Source organism: Oryctolagus cuniculus, chromosome 1 (genome assembly GCF_964237555.1).
Source record: "Oryctolagus cuniculus chromosome 1, mOryCun1.1, whole genome shotgun sequence".
In the NCBI taxonomy this organism is placed as follows: Eukaryota; Metazoa; Chordata; class Mammalia; order Lagomorpha; family Leporidae; genus Oryctolagus; species Oryctolagus cuniculus.
In genome coordinates, this window is record NC_091432.1 from 14,020,077 (window position 1) to 14,044,264 (window position 24,188).

At 41.4% G+C, this 24,188-nt stretch overlaps 2 protein-coding genes across 2 annotated transcripts; both read right to left on the reverse strand.

The window, feature by feature from the left end:
- Positions 1-310: 310 nt before the first annotated feature.
- OR9Q2 (olfactory receptor family 9 subfamily Q member 2) lies at positions 311-1,384 on the reverse strand. The gene has a single exon (XM_002708972.3). The coding sequence runs from the start codon at positions 1,373-1,375 to the stop codon at positions 431-433; it is 945 nt and encodes a 314-aa protein (XP_002709018.3). The 5' UTR covers positions 1,376-1,384; the 3' UTR covers positions 311-430.
- Positions 1,385-17,483: 16,099 nt separating this feature from the next.
- On the reverse strand, positions 17,484-22,980 carry LOC100339291 (olfactory receptor 9Q1). The gene is made up of 2 exons (XM_008273189.4): positions 22,921-22,980; positions 17,484-18,440 (listed from the first exon to the last, which is right to left on the reverse strand). The coding sequence occupies exons 1-2, from the start codon at positions 22,978-22,980 to the stop codon at positions 17,484-17,486; spliced, it is 1,017 nt and encodes a 338-aa protein (XP_008271411.4).
- Between the last annotated feature and the right edge of the window lie 1,208 nt (positions 22,981-24,188).

Sequence of the window (24,188 nt, forward strand, 5' to 3'; positions counted from 1 at the left end):
GTTCTCAAAATTCTAGTCCTGTGAAGTATGTAAACCCAAATGGCAGGTAAGAAAACTGAGAACTGATGAAGTTGGAACTTGAAGGTTGACACTGGCTTCTGAGACTCCTTCATGCATTCAACATATACTTATGGAATGCTTTTGACGTGCTAGGTGCTTTGCCAATCACTGGGCATATAGAAATGAAATTCACTTGTAAATATGTTTGGTCTCATGTAATTTACTACCCAGTTGTGAGGGTCAGACAATACTAAACACATAAGTCATATATTGCATCAGATGGTGGCAAGTATTACACAGAAAAATAAACCAGAAAGCAGAAAACATATGGAGTTTGAGTGCAATTTTAAGTAAGGATGGCTAGGAATGCCTTCTCAAAAAAACAGAAAGGTTGCAGAAACTGAGGAAGGACACATTTCACAAGGTCCATCTAGGGTGTTCCAGAAGGCTTTGATCTGCACAGCAATTTCAGAACAGCCTCTTTGACTTCCTTGTTCCTCAGGCTGTAGATGAAGGGGTTCAGCATTGGGGTCACCACCGTGTAGAGCACGGACACTACTCGGTCTCCCTCCGAGGACTGGCTTGAGTTATCTCTCAGGTACATGAAGATGAGGGTGCCAAAGAAGAGAGCCACAGCAGTGAGATGGGAGGCACAGGTGGAGAAGGTCTTGGCCCGGCCCCCAGAAGAGCGGATCTGCATGATGTTTGTGATGATCAACACGTAGGACACCAAGATCACCAGGATGCAAGCTGGCATGACAAAAATGGCAAACACAATGATCACTACTTCCTGGGTAGAGCTGTCCCCACAAGTGAGTTTTAACAGAGGAGGGAGGTCACAGAAAATGAAGTCGATCTCATTGTTTCCACAGAAGGAGAGAGTGAAGGCTGTGACCGTTCGAACAAAGGCACTGGAAAAACCAGCCCCATAAGCCCCAGCTACCAAGCCCAAGCGAGCTTTCTCAGTCACGATGGTGACATAAAGCAGGGGCTGGCACACAGCCGCGTAGCGATCATAGGCCATGATGGCTAAGAGATAGCAGTCAATGGAAGCAAAGAAGGTGAACAGGAAGAACTGAGCTGCACAACGAGCTTGGGAGATGACTGTGCCACGTTCCCACAGCACAACCAGCATCTGAGGAACAGTGACAGAGGAGTAGCAGAGGTCCACCAAGGACAGGTGGCTAAGGAAGAAGTACATCGGCGTGTGGAGCCGGCGGTCTCTGCGGATCAAGATGATCATTCCTGCATTCCCCACCAGCGTGGTCACATAGAAACTCAAAAACACCAGGAAGAGAGGAAGGCCCCATTCAGGGTGTTCCTTGAATGCAATAAGGAAGAATTCAGTCACCAAGGTGAAATTCGTTGCAGCCATCCATTTACAGTTCACCTGGGAGGTAAGACAAGAGCCAGATTAAGAGGACCTCCTTGAGAAGAGTTCAAGTCATTTCAAGTGATACAACTTTAAACTGAGAGTCTGACATGTAGATATTCAAATTCAACAAACTTTGCAGTCTATAGAAAAATACAGAGCTCACTACAACACAAGATAAGAATGATGAATGCTCTTATGGCGGGAAGAATGGAGAGCAGGTGCTTCTCCAGCTTACCAGTCTGCTCTTGTTCTTGCCACTCTGTCTCCAATTAGCTGTTTGATCTTTACACAGGCACTTAACCTATCTGAACCACAAGTTCCTCCTCTTCTGCCCTGTTTATGAGATAAGGTTAATGTACATATTAAAACAGGCACATTGGAAAGCTAAAAGCACTCCACATACACATGATGGTTATTTACATTTTAAAATGTCTGCTGTAAGGAAGGAAAATGTGTATTCTGGGGCAGGCATTGTGGCATAGCATGTTAAACCTCTGCCTGCGATGCCAGCATCCCACCTGGGTACTGGTTGGAAACCAGGCTGCTCCACTTAAATCCAACTCTCTATTAATGCACCTGGAAAAGCAGTGGAAGATGATCCAAGTGTTTGAGCCCCTGCACCTACCTGGGAGACCCAGAAGAAGTTCCTGACTCCTAGCTCCTGACTTCAACCTGGCCCAGCCCCAGCCATCGCAGCCATTTGGGGAGTGAATCAGCAAATGGAAGATATTTCTCTCTATCTATCTATCTACCTACCTACCTATCGATCTATCTATCTGTCACCTATCTGTCTATCTCCTCTGTCTCTCTGTGTCTCTCTGACTCTCTATAACTCTTCAAGTAAATAAAAAAAATTAAAAAAGAGAAAATGTATATTCAATCAACAAAAGAGCATGAATATAAAACCAATCCATTGGCAATCAGCAATGGGATTTGGTGGTAAGAACATTTCTATTCTCATTCTAGCAACATGAATGTTTAACGAACAGCTGTTATCCTAATTAGAGTTGGCTGGCTTATGAAGGGTGTGTGTGTATATTTGTATATATCCATTAACCTTGGATTCAGAGTGCAAGCATAAGCTCCTTTAGTGTCTAATAAAGCTCTATGGGCCCTGCTTGGCTATTCTCAAAGTCCCTCATAAAAGCTGTACTTTGATAATAAAAAGCACCCGAATTTGAATACAAGAAGGAAGCAAACGTATTTCTGAAATCTAGTGTTGTCTGTGTTCTGCTTGAAGAACCAGGCAGAGTCCTAGAGCGGGGTAGTAAAGGAAGGCTTTGATGATGTTAGCATATCTAGGATGTACCAGTAGCCAGGCCAGGACTAAGCCAATCTGTCTGGGCTCACAACCAAGAGAAGAAATCACCTCAGGAAACCATGAGCTGGGCATGAACCATCCTCACCTGAATTCCACCTTGCACTGTCTTCCTTCTTTGTGTAGCGTTTCCTCCACCTGTGAGCCGTCACCCATCCAGAGGACATGCAGGTTCTAGCTCCCCCACACTACACGTGTGACCCTGGGCAAGTCTTGTCTTTGTGCTTCCAGCACCTTGTCTTTGTTCACTTTCACTAAACAACAAGGCGGCAGGCGTCCACAATCACAGTGAGCTGACCCAGATGGCATCACTCCCAGGACCTCAATGCCTTATTCTCACTGCTAGGAGTCCCTTTCCTTTACCCTTGACAAAGCAATACATCACTCACACCAGAAGTTCCAGGGATTCTTTTTAGTCTCAGTTCAGTAAAGGAGGACCAGGGGACCAGCCTTTCTCCCCGAGCTTCCACTCCAGCACTGGACCTTACTGGCAACACACCTCATATTCACCGCCCCCACATTATGCCCTGATTGGCTGCTGAGTTATCTCTCCAGGGGAAGGTAGCTTATCTTCGAGTACTTCCTAATAAGCAATCTAGCATCTTTGAAGATTTCTGTCTAATTTCAAACTCCCAAAGCCCCATGCTATTTTTTTGCCCTCCCTTTTCAGGCTCTTATAAGGCTGGTCTCTAGCCATGTTTTATTCCTGTCTTGTAGCAAAAGAAATGTCTTTGACAGTTTCCAATATCTCAGTTGGAAATTTTGTCTGGAGGGTTTTTTTTTCCTACATATTATTATTTATTTTATATATTCGTCTTTCCATTTTATTTATATTTTTAATTTGTAGTTTTTAATAAATTCAATGTGCTTTGTAGATATAATTCTTTTTTTTTAACTTTTATTTAATGAATATAAATTTCCAAAGTACGATTTATGGATTACAATGGCTTCCCCCACATACCGTCCCTCCCACCCACTACCCTCCCCTTTCCCACTCCCTCTCCCCTTCCATTCACATCAAGATTCATTTTCGATTATCTTAATATACAGAAGATCAGCTTAGTATACATTAAGTAAGGATTTCAACAGTTTGCTCCCACACAGAAACATAAAGTGAAAAATAATAGATGATTTTTTTTTAAATGATGATGAAATCAGATCAGACCTATTGTCATGTTTAATCCCAGTGAGAGTCAAGTTGGGAGTTGATAATTTCTTTCTTTTTTTTTTTTCTTTTCTTTTTTTTTTTTTACAGAGGATCAGTTTAGTATGCATTAAGTAAAGATTTCAACAGTTTGCACCCCCATAAAAACACAAAGTGAAATATATTGTTTGAGTACTCGTTATAGCATTAAATCTCAATACACAGCACATCAAGGACAGAGATCCTACATGAGGAGTAAGTGCACAGTGACTCCTGTTGTTGACTTTACCAATTGACACTCCTGTCTATGGCATCAGTAGTCTCCCTATGCTCCGGTCATGAGTTTCCAAGGCTATGGAAGCCCTCTGAGTTCTCCGATTCTTATCTTGTTTAGACAAGGTCATAGTCAAAGTGGAGGTTCTCTCCTCCCTTCAGAGAAAGGTACCTCCTATATAATTCTAAGAACATAATGATATTCCCGTCCTCCCTCCTTCCCCCTCTCCCTCCTACCTTCCTTACCCCTTTTCTTTCTTTTTCTATTTTTTGAGATTACATTTTAAATTTGCAATACAGTAAAATGCTTAATACTTCACCAAAAAGAAGTTTAACAAGTAAAAAAAAAAAAGACCCTAGTTTAGTGGGAGTGTAGAAAATGGCTATAAACAATAATTGAGTGGAAAAGTAATCATTTCAACTACATACAGTAAATTTTAAAGTAATCACAGATCATTAAAACTATAATAGTATAACATTCTTACTCATTGGTTTCACAGAGGTATAAGAGTTTTACAAAACTATATTCACAGCAATACTAACACACACGGACATTTCTTGTTTTCTTCTTCTTTTTTTTTTTTTTTTTTTTTTTTTTTTTTTTTTTTTTGACAGATAGAGTTAGACAGTGAGAGAGAGAGACAGAGAGAAAGGTCTTCCTTTTCCATTGGTTCACACCCCCCCCAAAATGGCCGCTGCAGCCGGCCCTGTGCCAATCCAAAGCCAGGAGCCAGGTGTTTCCTTCCTGGTCTCCCATGCAGGTGCAGAGGCCCAAGCACTTGGGCCAACTCCACTGCCTTCCCTGGCCACAGCAGAGAGCTGGACTGGAGGAGGAGCAACCGGGACTAGAACCTGGCGTCCATAAGGGATGCCAGTGCCACAGGCGGAGGAGTAACCAAGTGAGCCACAGCGCCAGCCCGTTGCTTGTTTTTTTGAATTTTAGTTCCCACATGTAAGGGAGAACATGTGATGTTTGTCTTTCTGGGTCTGGCTTATCCCTCTCAATGTGATGCCCTCCAGTTGTGTCCATTTTGCTGCAAATGGTAGAGTTTCGTTCATTGTTATAGCTGAATAATAATCCATGATATATATACACCATGTTTTCTTTATCCATTCATCTGATGGTGGCCACCTTGGTTCATTCCATATTTTCGCTATTGTGAACAATGCTGCTGTAAACATGGTGGTGCAGGCATCTCTTTGACACAACGTGTTCATGTCTTCTGGATATATAACCAGTGGTGGGATCATTGGATCACATGGAAAGTCTATTTCTAGTTTTTTGAGAAATCTCCACACTGTTTTCCATAGTGGCTGTATTCCCACCAACAGTGTGTAAGTGTTCTGCCCATCCGCATCCTCGCCAGCATTTGTCACTCTCTGTGTTTTAGATGTCAGCCACTCTGACAGGGGAAGGTGCTATGTCATTATGGTTTTGATTTGCATTTCCTGATGGCGATCAACCCCTCCAGGACAGCATGGGTTCTCAAACTTCAGTGTGCATAAGAATAACCCAAGGAATTTGTTTAAAATGTGAATAGGCGGTGTCCACCTCCACAGACTCAGTTATAGCAGGTCTGCCTTCCAGGGAGAGGACAGGGGCCTACATTGCTCACAGACAGCCACGGTGATTCTGACACAGTGAATCTCCAAAAATTATAACTAAAGAAAGCGCTTTGGGAAGCACTCTCAGGAGCTCCAGCCCTGCTGGTCCAGTGCTGTGCCCTAAACCAAAATAATTAAAATGTGCTTTTTGTTTTCTTTTTTATGTTGGATTAACATGTAATAATTTTACATACTTATGGATAGAATGTGCACACACACATATATGGCATTTTCTAATCAAATCAGGTTAATTAACATTTCAATTTCCTTATCATTTCTTTATATGGGGAGGCTTTGGGCTTATGTCTTCTAGTTCTTCATAAGGCATGCAGGTTGTTGTGGACTGTGGTTGCCCCAATGTGCTATGGGAATGCAAGAGCCTGTTCCCTCCGGCTATGTTTTGGTGTCATTCAAGCCCCCTTCCAGTCCCCATAACTCCTCACTCTTCCCAGCCTCTGGTCATCCCAATTCTAAATTCAAATCAACTTTCTTAGCTTCCCCATGTGAGAGAGAATATGAAGCATTTATCAAGAGAGACACGTCCTGGGAGAGCATGTTTTCTCCGCAGTCCCATCTGTGCCTGTCTCCCTCACAGGAGACCTGGAGACACGGTGAGTTTGTTGTTTCCCTGGATGTTCATGAATTTTAAAAACCTATATTCTCAGAGGACTCAGAAGCTTCTTGGTAGCAAATAAATAAATAAATAGAAAAGAAATCAAAGCAGGTCAGTGCTCTGTGAACTAAGCCTGGTCAGAAAGAACAAAACAAGTTCAGGGCAGTGGTTCCCAAACTTTGCTTCACAATGCAATCACCCGGGAGCCTTTAAAAATCCCGAGGCTCATGCTGTACCCCTGAACAATTAAGTCAGAATGTCTGAGCTTGGAGTCAGACACCAGTGCTTTCGTAAACCCCCAGGTGATCACAGTGTGCAGCCAGGCTTGAGGATCTCTGGCAGAAGGCTCCTGTTTTCCCCAGGTATCTTAGGTACATGTTCTCACGTGGAAAAATCACATTGTATATCAGCATACCAAAGGTTCAAAGTCCTATAATCAAGCAAGCTCACCATCTTGCTCTAACCCACAATTTCCCGATTGTGTTTGGCCACAGAACCTCTTTTTCACTAGCATCCTACAAATCTAGAGTTCCCAGCAAAGGACACTTCTTAGGCCATACAGCTTTAAAGAGCCTCAGAAGTTTCTCAAATGCCAAAGAGCAAAGTAGTGACTGTTCCAGCAAACAAGATCTCTTGCTGATTCATCTGAGGATCTGTTCCTTTAAGTCTCTGTGGGACCAGCCCCCCAAGGAGCAATCGCTCCTACGCAGACAGGAATATGGAAGGAAGCAGGAGGGACAGCAACCTTCCAGATGGATCCCTCAGGAGCCATGGGAGAGGGAAGTACCTTGTCCTTTAATGAACGCTTTTCTTTCAATGGTGAAATGGGCTCCATAGGTGACACTTGCAAGTTTTCCTGCATAAAGAGTGGTAACCCCCAATGCCCCCAACCTCAGGGGAAATAGGTGCTGAGGCCAACAGCACCAAATCTATTCTTTTATTGCAGGTTTTTTTTTTCATATTTATAGAATGCAATGCAACAGTTCTATACCCGCTTTCAAGGTTTAAAGATCAAATCAGATTGGTCTGTATTTCCAGCTTCTTAAACATTTAAGAGACTTATTTTGACTAACACTTAATAATTATATATATTTATGGACTACAATGTGACGTTTCAATAAGTGTATACAATGTGTATAGATCAAGTCAGGTAATGAACGCTTCACTTTCCTTGTCCTTAGTTTACGACTGGAGCCCTGGAATTCCTATCTTCTATTTACTCAGAAAATATACACTAGATATCCTATTATGCTGTGAAACATTAGGAACCTATTCTCTCTATCTTACTGTGTTTTGGTACCTAGTACTCCACCACCCTTATCCCACTTTTCCTTCCACCATTCCTAGACCGATAATCACTATTCTGGTTTCAACCATCATATTTCATTAGGATGTTTAAACCTTTCTACAGTATATTTGTAGTTCAAATATCACATTGTACTCCATAAATAGACACAATTATTATTTTTTCAATTAAAATTCTTAATTTTTTTAAATGGTTAAAAAATACTATGACAAGAATGATTAGTAAAATGTGGCCAGCCCCTGAAAAGAAGCAAAGTGAATGTCAAATAGTATAGATTTAAGAAAGTATATAATATGAATATTGGTAAAAAGACATTTGGATCCTTTTTACCTAAGACCTGGAGAGCTGACCAAAATTTGGGAAGGAAATGCAACAGGATAATTATAGCAAAAAGTATCTAAGCTGCTTACTATATGCCAGTTCACTCTTTCTAAGATAGATGATTGATAGAAAGATAGAAAGATAGATAGTAGATAGATAGATAGATAGATAGATAGATAGATGCTATTATTACTGTTTTAAGAAGATGATAAAATTTAGACACCAGTAGTCCCATGGTAAGTGGCAGAGTTAGGGCTTCAACCTAAGCAGTATTACTCAAGAACGCACACTCCTAACTTCTATCTTCTACTGTAAAGCCTCACAAACCTCATGTTGGAAATAGTTGAGCAGTTCTTCTTTCTATGTCTGTGGTTTCCTTTTAGCCTTTTCAGGAAGATAAGAACTTTGCCTAGAGATAAGACCTACATTACAGAGTGAGTTAAGGTTGTGATAGAGGGGCCGGCGCCGTGGCTCACTTGGTTTAATCCTCCGCCTGCTGCGTCAGCATCCCATGTGGGCACCGGGTTCTAGTCGGTTGCTCCTCTCCCAGTCCAGCTCTCTGCTGTGGACTGGGAGGGCAGTGGAGCATGGCCCAAGTGCTTGGGCTCCTGCACGCGCATGGGAGACCAGGAAGAAGCACCTGATTCCTGGCTTCGGATTGGCGTAGCTCCGGCCGTAGCAGCCATTTGGGGGGTAAACCAATGGAAGGAAGACCTTTCTCTATGTCTCTCTCACTGTGTAACTCTATCTGTCAAATAAATTAAAAAAAAAAAAAAAAAAAAGATTGTGATGGAAAATTCTTGGGACATTTAGCCATGACCCCTATGAAGTATCAAAGTCACTGGTGAAGGGGTGGTCTTAACATCTGCTGTAGCCCCATGTAGCCTCACCTTTCTAGACAAAGTTAATTGAACAAACACAAGACTTCCCTTGAGTCAACTGCAAGAAATAATTCTCTCTTTTTCCCAAAAGCTATTTGAATGAACTGCATTAAGTGCATATCTGTTCCTTGTAACAAAAATGTCGTGACCTGTGGCCTGGAGGAAGCACTAGGAAGGATGTAAGGACATGTCTTCAGCATCACCCTGGGATCCATCTCCACTATCTCCCTGCATCAAGACTTGGATGGATATCAGGCCAAGGCCAAGCCAAAGAACACCTAGTGCTTACAAATTTATTTTGGAAGGACTTCAGGAGAAATTATTAATCTACAGAATTTCCCCCTCTTAATTTATCATTGGTATCCCTGCCCTCGCTTTACACATATTCTGAAACTGTTGAATTTTTACAGGCTTTTGTAAGATGCCAGAAGCAAAGTGGATATTAGAGGTCAAATGACCCACTCTTTCCAATTTACAGGACAGGCTGAGGCCCCTAAGTAGGAAAAATGTTAGTGGTTGGATTAATTCATTTGATTCCCTGACCCTAGCTTTTTAAGGACAGATTAGTGAGGACTTTATCCAGTGATCTCTTATTGCTCTCAAATTCAGAAGAAACCCCAAATAATGACGACCCAGATAACAACGTGAATTCATCTTGATCCAATTCTGTGTATCTGCCTTTCCTATCCCCCAAGTTGTCTCAGAGATTTCCCTCATTGCTCCCTGTGAAATTTCTTCAAGTTTTTTTTTTTTTTTTTTTTTTTTTTTTTTTTTTTTTTTTTTTTTTTTTTTTTCCTGAGGCTCCATATCTGAACTGCCTCAAACTATGTACCCAGAAGGAACTTTGGAATCCGGTTCAACTCTTTACCTTGTAGGTATGGTGAAAGAGTTCCTGAATGGGTGATAACCTGTAGTCCCAGGGTATCTCATTGAAAACTTCTTTTGTCGCAAGTGAGAGAAACCCAGGGCATAACATGGCTCGGCCACACAGGCGAATTCACTACAAGATTCTCAAACAGGCAACGATGCCGCTAAATCTCAGTGACTGCTGTGACATCGGGGATTTCTCCATTCCCCATAATTTTCTCCAGATATAAGCTTTATATTCTTCCCAACTCTACTTCTGCACAAAGTAGAAAAAAGTCCCAAAAGCTGTTTCCACACATCACATACCATAGATCAGATTTTTTTCCACCACAAAAGAGATTAAAATCACTTTTAATGGAACCAAGTTAAAGCAAAAAAAAAAAAAAAAAAAAGACCTTAGATGTCAGATAGCCAGGAGATGGTGTATCAGGATTGGTTCAATATTGGTCAGTTGCCAATTTGTTAAGACAAGAAAGACAGAATCTACAAGGCAATGGAAGAACTCGTGTGAACCCCATAGTCAGAATAAAGAGAGGAGATTTTGGGGCCAGTGCTGTGATGTGGTGGGTAAAGCCACCATCTGCAGTGCTGGATCCCATATGGGCGCTGGTTCTAGTCCTGGCTGCTCTACTTCCGGGGTAGCTCTATGTTATGGCCTGGGAAAGCAGTAGAGGATGGCTTAAGTCTTTGTGCCCCTATACCCATGGGGAGACCCAGAAGAAGCTCCTGGTTCCTGGTTTTGGATCAGCACAGCTCTGGTGACCACAGCCATCTAGAGAGTGAATCAATGGATGGAAGAGGTCTCTCTCTCTCTCTCTCTCTCTGCCTGTAGCTCTCTGTAACTCTGCCTTTCAAATAAATATAAATCTTTTTTTTTAAAGAAAGTAGATTTTTTTCCCAGATGAGAGAGGATGCTGTTTTGGGAAACATAAAAGAAAAGCTCTTCTCCACTCTAAAGTAAGGAGAATCCAAGAAATTCTCAGTGCACCTGTGTTGCAGGGCCTCCCACAGACTTGATGTCTGAGTAGTGATTGACAGAGGTAACAGGTGGCAGAGCTGAAGTAAATATGCCACTGATATTTAAACAATTCATGTCTACATCCTTCCCACCATAAAAAGGCATTGGAAAGAGGTCAACTTTATGCTGACCTCCTAGGGCCAATATAATAAATAGAAATTTTGTCTATGACCACTCCATCTTCCTTGGTCTTGGCACTCTGTACTTCTCAGTTATCAGCTTTGCAAATTCTCACTGTCCACCATACCCTGTGCTTTGAGAGAGAGCTGAGACAACTCCCTTCTGAAGGAATTGGCTAGCAATGTTTAATGTGAGATTTTTCTCAGATAATTTCTTTTTTTTTTTTTTTTTTGACAGGCAGAGTGGACAGTGAGAGAGAGAGACAGAGAGAAAGGTCTTCCTTTTGCCGTTGGTTCACCCTCCAATGGCCACTGCAGCCAGCACGCTGTGGCCGCGCACCGCGCTGATCCGATGGCAGGAGCCAGGTGCTTCTCCTGGTCTCCCATGGGGTGCAGGGCCCAAGCACTTGGGCCATCCTCCACTGCACTCCTGGGCCACAGCAGAGAGCTGGCCTGGAAGAAGGGCAACCGGGACAGAATCCGGCGCCCTGACCGGGACTAGAACCCAATATGCCCCGCAAGGTGGAGGATTAGCCTATTGAGCCACGGCGCCAACCAAATAATTTAAATTTTAACAAGATAAAACCCCAGAGAAGCAGAATCTAATGCCACAGTGGGAATTCCTTTGTTCAACAATCTCCCTCATTTTGTAGATGAAGAAGGAAATTCCATCAGAGAAGGACATAACGCTGGTTCTGGCAATCATCACCCAACTCTTTCTATTGTATCCAACCATCTGCAGAGATCAAGAAGCCTACTTTCAAGCAAAACAATTGCAAATGAAGACTGGAAGTTTAAGAAAGAAACAAGCTCTTTGTTGGCACTTCTGAAATCACGCATATCGCTCATGTCTTGCTTCAACCAGAATAAAGTCATATCTGCTTATCTGGCCCTGGAATGCATATGGCTTTCCTTCTCCCGTCTCTTTTACTAAGTAGAGCAGTCCTCAGAACACTTCGTTTGTGTCTGAGGCAAAAGAGGATGCAGAGATCTCTTGCGGCTCATCAGAACAGTCATGATACTAACAGGTCTCTTCTTTGACAGCTCAGGACGTGGCTCCTGGTGGGGAACTTCTGTTCAGAGAACACCAGGTATTGGCAGGCACTTGAGAATGGTAAGCAGAAGTGCCTAGCTGAATGCCAGGGGCGAGACCAGGCAGGGTTCACGTAAATTATTATACTGGCCATCCCCTATTAGATGTGCAAGGCTTCTCTTCAGAATATCTTTTTTATTCTTTTCAATATCAGAGCCACTTTCAAAACCTCCCAGTAGATGGTGTTCCTAATCTGAACAGCCTGGTTTTCCCAAGACATGTAGATCCAAAATCAGACTTCTCTAAACTTTTAAAGCATAATGGGTATACAAAAAGTATTTACTTAATGTATTCATTTTGTTGAGTTTGTACATATGTGTATACTTGCAATCTCAGGGTACTACAAAAATTCACGGAAATGAATTTAAAAGTATATTTTGATACAAAATGCTTGAAATCCTTGTACAGTTTTTCATAATACACATTTTCCATGATTTTTTAAAGACAACTTATATCATCACCATAGTCGAGGTTATCATATTCATATATTCATCATCTCCAAAAATGTCCTTGTGTTCTTTGGTGGGTTTTATTTTGGGGGAGATTTTTGGACGGTTGGGTTTTGGTGGTAGGAACACTTGAAACAAAACCTGTCCCTTTAACATATTTTAAAGTGCACAATATAATATTGTTAATCCAGGTACTATACTATTAAGCAGATCTCTAGAACTGACTTGTCTTGGATAACTGAAATGTTCTATTCACTGAACACCAGTTGTCCATTTCTTCCTCTCCCAGCCCTGGCATCCACTATCCTATTGTCTACTTTTATGAGTTTTATTATTTTGAATATTTCTTACAAATGAAATCATGGATTATTTCTCCTTCTGTGACACACTTACTTCAGTGAACATGATGCTGTCCATACAACTGGTAGGATTCTGTTCCATTTAAAGGCTGTATAACAATCCCTTTGATGAAGATAGCACATTTCCTTTATCTGTTCATCTGGTGATGGACATCTGGATTATTTATCTCTCATGATTATTGTGAATAATGCGGCAAGGAAAATTACATACCCATTGGATATGTAAACAGAAGTAAATATGCCAAATCGGGAATAATTCCATTTTTATTTCAAAAGCAGATTTTCAAATAACTTATCAGCTAGAATCAGAGCTTTTAAAATTAAAATAACTAAATAAAATCAATCACAAGTTTTTAAAAATAATAATTGTCCGTGTTTATGGGCTGCTGTGCAAAGCTTCAACCCATGTGTACAATATGTACTGACCAAATTGGAGTAATCAGCATTTCACCTTCTTTGATATTACTTTATAATTGGAACCTTGTAACCCCTTTCTTTAATTTTTTTCTTAAATATATAATAGATTATTATGAACTATAGTTGGCCCTCTATGCTGTGTAATACTAAGAACTTTTTTTTCAATCTATCTCTGATTTGGTACCCATCATTGAAATTTCCTCTATTCTCTCCATCCCTTTCCACCTCTAATAATCACTATTTTGTTTATAGATTGAGAGTTTGTATACCTTATTTGATGAGTTCACCATAAGTTATAAAAGTAAGGATATACAAATCCTCATTTAGAATCAGGCAACTTCCTTATTATCACTTATTTTTTTAATTCCTCATTGAACCTTGTCTCCCCTGCAATACATAAGTAGACAGGCAATTTTTTAACTACCCCTGGGTTCTATTCACAGACTTAAGAAGCTTATGGAGTCCTATATACAACTTGGGGTTTCATGGCACCTCTTCCTTTTTTTTTTTTTTTTTTTTTCTGACAGGCAGAGTGGACAGTGAGAGAGAGAGACAGAGAGAAAGGTCTTCCTTTTGCCGTTGGTTCACCCTCCAATGGCCGCCGCGGCCGGCGCACTGCGGCCGGCACACCACGCTGATGCAATGGCAGGAGCCAGGTACTTATCCTGGTCTCCCATGGGGTGCAGGGCCCAAGCACTTGGGCCATCCTCCACTGCACTCCCTGGCCACAGCAGAGAGCTGGCCTGGAAGAGGGGCAACTGGGACAGAATCCGGCGCCCCGACCGGGACTAGAACCTGGTGTGCTGGCGCCTCAAGGTAGAGGATTAGCCTAGTGAGCTGCGGCGCCAGCCGGCACCTCTTCCTTTAGCCCTTACTTCGTGAATGAGCATCTTTACACACCTGCTTAGCATTTAATCGGAAGGAAGCATTAGCTTATTTCCTAAAGCCTGGCCATGCGTTCTCCTAGTACTCCCTTTTGAGTTGTCAGGGAAGAGAGCAAGCATCTTCTCAGCACATTGATTTTATTCACTTAGACCAAACATTCTTTTTTCAATCAGGAGGGAATTTCATACATCTAGTTCAAACTTTCTAACTTCTTTCTTATTTCACACCACCTGACAATGGACACATGAACTATTTATTAATCTTCCCCCTTAGTGGAGCTATAAGTTTTCAGCCTGGGTTTTAATATCAAGGCAAAACACCATTAAAAGGATAAAATACTTCTTGGGAAAATTGTAATGTGTGTTTTAAAGTGCCCTGTCTTCTAGAATAAGCATAATGTCTTTAAAGATTTAAGATGTGCTTCTATTGTACTATAGGCTGTGTTAAAATGAATTTCCTCTGACTCCATGAACTCTGAATCTTCCATCTTTGATGCATCTGCTTCTTCTAATATAAAATCCTGTTACTGGAATTCTATGTGTGACACAGCATTTTTGGCTAGCCAAGTTTTGAATCATCCTGTTTGTAAGATAGTATTAACTCCTGCAGTACTCCTCCCATAGTTGTTTATATCATTTATATACCTAGGTTTTGCTTTTTGATAATTCAGGTGAGGAAGAAAATTTTGAGTTTCAAGGATAAAAATCCAAGAAAACGCAGAAGAGATGAATAGATGTGCCAGGGTTCCTTCCAGTGCCTTGGGTTTGATGGAGACAAAGAAGGTATTGGTAGAGAATTGAAGATTAAGACCCTGTAGATTTTATGGGGCTTTGGGCAGAAGTGAGCAGTTGCAGAGCACAGGGACTCAGGATAGAAAATGCCACCCTCTCACCCACCCCTGCATGGAATGCAGCACTATTCTGCCTTCCTGAAGAAGAAGCATTAAGAACATAGAGAGTCACCAGTCGCTGGAAACACCATGGTCAGCAATGGGAAAGCATAATTTCACCAAGTGGATCCTCAGTCCAGGAATGTGACAAATGGGAGCTGGGGTAGGTAGGGAGGAAGAACAGACAAGCCATATTTCCAGTGGCGATAGGTATTAATGACCTCCTGTTGAAGACATTTATGGATTTGTGTGAGGCATCCCTGGGAGCTACTAGGAAATTCTAAAGAATATATTGAGCAGAGTCAGCTTTACTAATTGGGTAATGAAACGACCATAATTTCACCATTATAAGTAAATGTAATCTACTCCTTGAATCCTAGTTAGTGATGTAATTCTGAAGTGCACATAGATGAAGGGTACCAATGCTGATGTCTGCAAAGCACTTTGAAATGGATCAAAACATAAGAAGACTTGATAGATGGATATATATATATATATATGTCAAGAAGTAAATATAGAAAAATATAGCAATTGCTGAATCTGCATAATAAATATAGGGAGCTCACTATACATTATTTTTGACATTTGTAGATGATAGCATTCTACAAAATAGGTGATAGAAAAGTTTTCAATAAATGGAATCTTTCTGAGGTGTACAATTTGGGACATGCTCAATCGGACTTGCCCCAAATGGTAGAGTTAGAAATGTGCCAGGGGATTCCAATTCAATCTCATCAAGTTGGCATGTACCAATGCCATCTCACTAGTACAAGTGATCAGTTTCTGTTCACAACTGATCCTAATGATAGGACTAAGAACCAAAGGGATCACATAAATAAGAATAGTGTCTGCAAATACTAGCTGATAGAATAAAAAAGGGAGAGAATGATCCAACATGGGAAGTGAGATACACAGCAGACCCATAGAATGGCAGATGTCCTAAACAGCACTCTGGCCTCAGAATCAGCCCTTAAGGCATTCGGATCTGGCTGAAGAGCCCATGAGAGTATTTCAGGCATGGAAAGCCAAGACACTCTGGCCAAAAAAAAAAAAAATGACCTAAATGAAAGATCTCTGCAAGTGAGATCCCAGTGAAAAGAAGGGAGGAGAGAACTTCCACTTTGACCATGGCCTTGTCTAAATATGATCAGAGTCGGTGAACTCAAAAGGCTTCCATAGCCTTGGCAACTCATGACAAGAGCCTAGGGTAATTACTGATGCCATAAACAAGAGTGTCAATTTGTTAAGTCAACAACAGGAGTCACTGTGCACTTAATCCTCATGTAGGATCTCTGTCCTTAATGTGCTGTACATTGTGATTTAATGCTATAGCTAGTACTCAAGCAGTATTTTTCACTCTGTGTTTCCGTGTGGGTGCAAACTGTTGAAAGCTTTACTTGATATATGCTAAATTGATCTTCTGCATATAAAGAGAATTGCAAATGAATCTTGATGTGAATGGAAGGGGAGAGGGAACAGGAGAGGGGAGGGTTGCGGGTGGGAGGGAAGTTATTGAAATCCATAAGATGTACTTTGGAAATTTATATTCATTAAATAAAAGTTAAAAAAATGTAATCTTTCTATGATTGTTTACAGCCCTTGTCTCCACAGTTCAGGAACAGTGTTTTTTTCTTCATACTATTTGTTGAACTCTACTTAGTGTAGGGTTGAATTCATGAGTATAAAGTTAACTGAAAATAGATCTTTGTAAAAAATAAGAATGGGAATAGGAGAGGGAGGAAGAAGAAAGGTAGAAGTGCAGGTAGGGTGAGAAGAATCACTGAGTTCCTAAAATTGTATATATAAAATACATGAAGTTTGTATAAATTAAATAAAATTTTAAAAATTAATAAATGTAATCTTGTATAAATACAGCCTGATGAGGTCTGTGAGTTGCACTGAATTACACAGGATTTAATTTCAGATTCTATTGTGTTTTTTTTTTAAATTTCAGATTCTTTTGTGACTCGTCCTAGAAGTCATAGTTCTCACTCCAATGTCTTCTCAAGCTACCTCTTCCTTTTCTTCTTTCTTCTCCCTGGAGCTGAAATTTCTGGGGTTTTGGTTTGTTTGTTTGTTTTCTGGATTTTTTGAAGATTTATTTGTTTATTTATTTGAAAGTCAGAGTTACACAGAGAGAGAAGGAGAGGTAGAGAGAGAGAGAGATCTTCCATCGACTGGTTCACTCCCCAACTGGCTGCAACAGTCAGAGCTGCGCCGATCCAAAGCCAGGAGCCAGGAGCCAGGAGCTTTCTCCAGGTCTCCCACATGAGTGCAGGGGCCCAAGGACTTGGTCCATCTTCTACTGCTTTCCCAGGCCATAACAGAGAGCTGGATGGAAAGTGGAGCAGCTGGGACTTGAACTGAAACCCATATGGGATGCCCCCACTGCAGGTGGCAGTTTTACCCTCTACGCCACAGCGGAGGCCCCATTCTGGTTTTTATAAGTTTGCACCACGAGCTATCCACTTAAACATTAAGTGTGCTATAAATAGCTAGTTCCTAGGATACAGAATACGTCATTCCTGAAATTTCCTAAGGTAGGAAATATTCAGGACCGCTTGGTTCTACTGAGAATTTTCCATAGGGCCTCCTTCACTTCCTTGTTTCTCAGGCTGTATATGAGGGGATTCAGCATGGGAATCACTGTTGTGTAGAACACAGATACCACCCGATCCGTTTTTGAGGACTGGCCAGAGTTATCTCTCAGGTACATGAAGATGAGAGTTCCAAAGAAGAGAGACACAGCTGTCAGGTGGGAGGCACAAGTAGAAAAGGTCTTGACCCTCCCTCCTGCTGAAGGGATCCTCATAATGGCCACAATAATAAACAGGTAGGACACCAAGATCACCACCATGCAAGCAGGAATGACAAAAATGGCAAACACAATAATTACCATTTCCTGAATAGAGCTGTCCCCACAGGTCAACTTTAAAAGAGGAGGGAGGTCACAGAAAATGAAGTCGATCTCATTGTTAGCACAGAATGTAAGAGTGAACGCTGAAGTGGTCCGTACCAGTGCACTGAAGAGACCAGCAACATAAGCCCCAACCACAAAACCCAGGCGAGCCTTCTGCGTCATGATGGCGGCGTAAAGCAGTGGTTGGCACACGGCCGCATAGCGGTCATAGGACATGATGGCCAGCAGGTAGCAGTCAATGGAACCAAAGAAAGTGAACAGGAAGAACTGAGCAGCACAACGCATATAGGATAAAGCTGCTCCATGCTCCAATAGCACCACCATAGTCTGAGGAACAGTGACGGATGAGTAGCAGATGTCCATGAACGAGAGATGGCTTAGAAGAAAGTACATGGGTGTGTGGAGTCGGCGATCTATGTGGATCAGAACAATCATGCCAGAGTTCCCCAGTAAGGTGATGAGATAAATTAATAAGAACAGGAGGAAGAGAGGGAGTGCCCATTCAGGAAATTCAGTGAATGCAATTAGGAAGAATTCGGTCACCATGGTGAGATTTCTCTGCCATGAAGCCAGTGCTTCCTGAGAGATCTATAAGAGAAGCATGTTAGAAAGCTGCAAATAGGATGTACCATTGTTTCCAGGTTGCACTTGTTGAATACGCACCATGCACAAAATGTTCCAGGTACTTACGTGAGGCTTCAGAGATGACTGGCAGTACTGCCTGCCTTCAAAAGAGTTCTTGATGTACAGTCACCTTAGTATGTCAAGAAAGCAAATACAGGAAAACGTTTTTGGAATAGGAGTGCTCACTGTCTCACCTCTGCTGCAAAGTGGCTGAGTGAGCTCTGCCTGTTGGACAACTACTGTGAACCAAAATCTCCCCATAGCTCCAGGAAGAGTTAGGATGTGGGATCCTGCTTCCATGCATCTGTACATCTCAGGGCTCTATTCCTTTTGCTCCATGACCTCAGCTCTGCATTTTTTTTAAACTCTAATCATCTCTTACCAGGATTAAGAGTGGAGCTAACTGCTTTCCCTGCCTTCAGATTTGCTTCTTTTCCAACTCTTGCTCCTTTCTGTGGCCAGAATAATATTTATTAGATTTTGATTTGATTATATCTCATCTGTCTATTAAAGCCTCTAGGGTATTATTTAGACTTTTCAGCATATTGTGAATGAACTCAATAAGATCTCTGCTTACTTCCTTACCTCTCAAGTCCTCACCACACCTCACCTTGCCACACTTTTCTCCAGCCATACTAAATGATTGTCACTAGCTTCTCTTTTGCTCTGTATTCTGACACCATTGCAATTTTGCCAGGATACCCCTTCTGCCTGGAATACCTTCCTCTTCTCCCTGAGGTCCCTCCCAATTCCTATACTACCTTCAAGCCCCAACGTAAGCTGTACCTCCTACTAGAAGTCTCTTCTTTTTTTAAGATTTATGTATTTAAAAGTCAAAGTAACAGAGAGAGGAAGATCTTCTGTCCACCGGTTCATTTCCCAGATGGTCACAACAGCCACGGCTGGACCAAGTCAAAGCCAGAACCCAGGAGCTTCGTCCTGGTCTCCCACATGTGTAGCAGGGGCTCAAACACTTGGGCTATCTTCCGCTGCTTTTTACAGGACAATAGCAGGGAGCTGGATGGGAAGTGGAGCAGCTGGACATGAACAGGCACCCAAGCAATGGCTATACCTACCACACCACTCCAGCAAAAACTCTTGAATCTGACTTGTCAGTTGTATGTTTCCCCAGAATTCACCACATTACAGTAAGGGCTTAATGTATTTTTGTGGAATAAAGTTATCATGTGAAGTGTGAATCATCTCGCAAAAGGAAAACTACTGTAGATACTTCCAAGTGATTATTCTTATTTTTGTGTACTATTTAAACAGAAAAGGCTTAAAGTCTAAAAACTCCATAAGATCAATGAACAACCACAAAGGTCAAGCCATGCTTAGGTTCTCCCCTTGACCTAACAATGTGTCTTATCCAGAGCCTCCTCATTCTTCAAATTTAGATTTTATAAGAACTATGATTGTCATGAATAATTGAAAATACATAATAAGATATTATTCTACATCATTTGTAAATTAGCCCATTTATTTCCTATAACCACTTTGTGATGTAAGACATTTCCTTATCCTCATTCTATGGATGAGGAAATTTAGAAAAATTTGAGTCACTCAACCAAGATTGCTCAGCTAGTTGATGGTGGAACTGTCACTGAGAACAAACTGCAGAAGCTCAGTTTACCTTGTAACAGACTTCACAGGCATCGCATGACTATTCCAACAGCCCTTACTCAGGAAGTGGCCACCATTAGGTAAACAAACACCAGCACTGCAGTCTATTAGTATCTAATGGCTGATGGAGGCTTTTGAGCTAATGGATAGAACGTCCTTTGGCAGAGTTGCAGCAATTGGATAGAGAGACTATTTGATCATCTTTAAGACATAAGACTTTGGCAGCCATACTAGCATTGGACAGACCTATCAGGGGAAATGATAAAGGAAATTTGATCTGGGAATCTGAATTGAGCATAAGCCAAAAAAAAAAAAAAAAAAGCCAATTTTCTCACCTTAATTTCACTTTCCTTTTACCTGACTGGTCTTCTCTCTTTGTCCAATATTTTTCCTTAGTCACTAAAAGGTTATTTTTTCTTCCACTACTTGGAGAAGCCATCTTAAGGACATAGGAGAGAGCACTATGCTCTGGTTTGAGTGAGTCTTGTCCTCCCCTACAAGTTCAGATATGATGCTGGGCAAGTCTCCTAAAGCGTCTGTGTCCTTTTTCCTCCTCCTCCATTACACACACACACACACACACACACACATACAGAATGCCTAAGCTGTCTAAAAGTCAGTTTCTGTACAGTATGACCTTCAAGAAAATTCTAGCCAGTTCTATTCTGTCAAGGACTTACTTCTGTTAGTGTTTCTGTTTCCATGATCTGCTAAATCTAGTTAGGGTCCATTTTTCTACCTGGTCGTGTTCAATTCCAGATAATGAACAGCCTAAATATTTGAGAAAGGCCTTTTCTTATAGTCTTCCAGATCCAACAGAAGTCTCTTTGGAGAAAACAATGATGGCTGCTAGGAAAGCTCTGAGGTATCCAGAGCCAACGGTGAAAGAGGTCTCTAAGGAAAAGCAATTGTTGCCCATGTGAATTCCAAAAAAAAAAAAACAAACCAGGTTCTCACAAAGGAGAAGAGAAGCAGTTCAAAAGATCTGCATGGTCCACAGGGAGTCACACATCACAAGCTTTCATTTTTTCAGTCACAACAATGTTAGAAGCATTTAGAAGCATAAAACTTCCTGGCAGAAGTAAAGTTTTGATTAGCATTATCTAGGAATGCCAATCGGGCACCCTGCACAGAGACCTCGACAAGACTCATTATGTCTTCTGTTTGCTCTCTCTAGGGAGTCAGATGTCTCATTAAATCTTTCCTGTATTTCTCTAGACACAAATGAAACCATAGGGAAAACAGAAGCCTGGGATGTTGCCCAGGGAAACTGGCAAGTTCTTTTCATTGGCATGGCCTTTGCTAACTTACTCTGCATCTTTGACACTAGTCTCCAATTCATAGGCATTTTGTTAAGTCACTGAATTTCAGGTTGACTCAACTCAAAAAAGCAAATAAGGGAGATGAGAAAGAACTGAGAAATAATTGTTTTTAACAACTAGGAGAACCAACAAAATATGGGACTACATAGTTCAATGATTCATTACTGTGCTAAGAATTCAAAGTGAAGAACAAGGGATTCAAGAGAAAAACAAAAAGAATGCACAGTGCTTGTCTATAAGGAATATTCGCCCTAAGAAGTGAGATGATCAGCTGCAAGCCCACAAGTACTCAACTCTTAATCAATATGTAACTAAGATTACGGACAGGTTGGGTAGATTACAGAGTGTCCCAGAGGACATGGGCTTTGACAGTTAGTTTGGACAGAGGACAGGAAGGAAATCAGCATGATCAAATGCATAGGGCTGGAAAACTCAGGGACAATGAGTGGCAGTTTGACATCAGCACAGGATGGCACCAGGCAAATCAAATCCAGAACTAAAATGAGAGGAGTAAGGTGCTGGCTTGCATGCATAAGTTAATATGGCACCAAAAACTTCAGTAAACAAGATAAATATTATTTGAATGAAGTATTTTTTAAAACCAGAATCAATGCAAAAACTTCATGATAAATAAAGCATCAAAATATTCAATAAAGACAGAACAGCATCACTGATTTTTCTTCTGCCTTGATCCCCAGTGTGATCCAACATGGCACTGGGATTAGGAGATATGCTTGAAAAGGAAAGGCAAGCCCAAGGGACTTCCAGGAACAACCTTAACAAGTGCCTTCCAATCACCAAGGGATATCTCCTTTCTTTTCTTCCTGTCCTCTACATATGAAAAGAAATGGCAGGAGTTCAACTTTGTAATGCTTGCAGAGTGTCTCTAGCCATTTCGAGGTACTTTCTTCATCTATCTTAACAAGATTTGAATTGAGAGATAAGACTCCTTTTTGTATCACAGATATAGATAATATGCATGAAGTTATTCAATGAGACTAAAATTCAGTCTGTCCTGCTCACATCAGTTGCTAAAGGACTCTGCCTAGGCTACAACAACCTCTGCCCAAGAGGACACTCACTATTTTTATAACAATGCACACACACATGTACATTTGGCACACATGCATGCCAGGGCTCATTAGGTTAAAAAGTGAGTCTTCTAGGCTATGCTGTGTTAACAAATAACATTAAACAGCTCCTTTACGAAATAAATTTATGTTTTATTCATGAATGTGGCCTTCAAGACCATGTAGACTACAGCTAAGACCCAGATCTGTAAGTGGTCTGCCTCACTCCCATTCACATCCCAGAGACCAGAATCCTGCCACATGGCCTCAACATAACTGCAGGGGATTCAAGAAAATGCACAGAACCACATGGATATTTGTGCAAACTAATGTTTCAGCTAAAATCTCTGCCACATCCCCTAACCTTTGTGTAGTGTAAAATCTAAGCCCTCCTCAAATTTTGGATGACACCCAAAGACTCACAATTACCTTTGCACGGCTCTCCATTTTCCTGTTTCTGTTAACACGTTGCTTATGCTTAATGCCCATGTCCCGTGACCACTCACCTTTCCCCATAGCACATGCCAAGCATGAAGACTCTTTTCATCTTTCTTCATTCTTTAAGGCAAAATTAATATTTGGGTAACAGACTTTTAACAAAGATGGTATAAAAAATTTAGGAGATTTACAATACTAAGCAGAAGAGGAGGGGGGAGTTGCTTTAAAGATCAATGGGGGCCGGCGTCGTGGCTCACTAGGCTAATCCTCCGCCTAGTGGCGCCAGCACACCGGGTTCTAGTGCCGGTCGGGGCGCCAGATTCTGTCCTGGTTGCCCCTCTTCCAGGCCAGCTCTCTGCTGTGGCCAGGGAGTGCAGTGGAGGATGGCCCAAGTGCTTGGGCCCTGCACCCCATGGGAGACCAGGATAAGTACCTGGCTCCTGCCATCAGATCAGCGCGGTGCACCGGCCACAGCGCACCAGCCGTGGCGGCCATTGGAGGGTGAACCAACGGCAAAGGAAGACCTTTCTCTCTGTCTCTCTCTCTCACTGTCCACTCTGCCTGTCAAAAAAAAAATCAATGAGAAAAGAGAATCTCCAACCACTCCCATCACAAGAAATTTGTCATTAGTTGCTCCTTGCCTTTACCTTAAGCCTCATCCAACTCTCATCTCTTTTCCCACTGAGATAATCATTTGTTTCTATTCTCTTCTCCCAGCTCCAAAGTCACCTAAACCTCTCACCTACCTAATCCAGTAAGAGAAGACTTAAAATTATTTATTTATATTGTTAGGTTAGATCATCTAAATCTTTTTCCCACATGTTCTCCCTTACATGTGGGAACTAAAATTTATTTTCACTTTTCTTATTTATAGAAGGGAACAAATTTCATGTATTTAATATATACAGATTTACAAGCATAATACTTCTCACCCTTCTCTCCCTCCCTCCCTAGTTCTCACCCTTCCTCCTCCTTCTTGTTTTTCTTTTACTTTTTACATCAGCATACTTTCAATTTACTTTGTAACCACAAGCTTAACCATCTTTAACAAGTAGTAAATACAAAAACCACTGTTCCTCAAGAATATAGACAAGGGCTGAAACAGTAATCAAATTCCAATATGTCAATTTTGCTAATATACATTACATTTTTTGTATATCAGTATACCACAATATACCATTTTGGTATATTGATATTTGGTATACCACAGTATCCCATTTTGTATACCAGTTACCACAAATCAGGGAAAACATGAGCTT

Excerpts from the sequence above, each read along its gene's own strand:
- OR9Q2 (XM_002708972.3), bottom strand. The coding sequence starts at position 1,375 with ATGGCTGCAACGAATTTCACCTTGGTGACTGAATTCTTCCTTATTGCA.
- LOC100339291 (XM_008273189.4), bottom strand. The coding sequence starts at position 22,980 with ATGGGCATTAAGCATAAGCAACGTGTTAACAGAAACAGGAAAATGGAG. Across the intron at positions 18,441-22,920 it reads AAATGGAGAGCCGTGCAAAG|ATCTCTCAGGAAGCACTGGC; the intron begins GTAATTGTGAGT and ends CTTCTCTTATAG.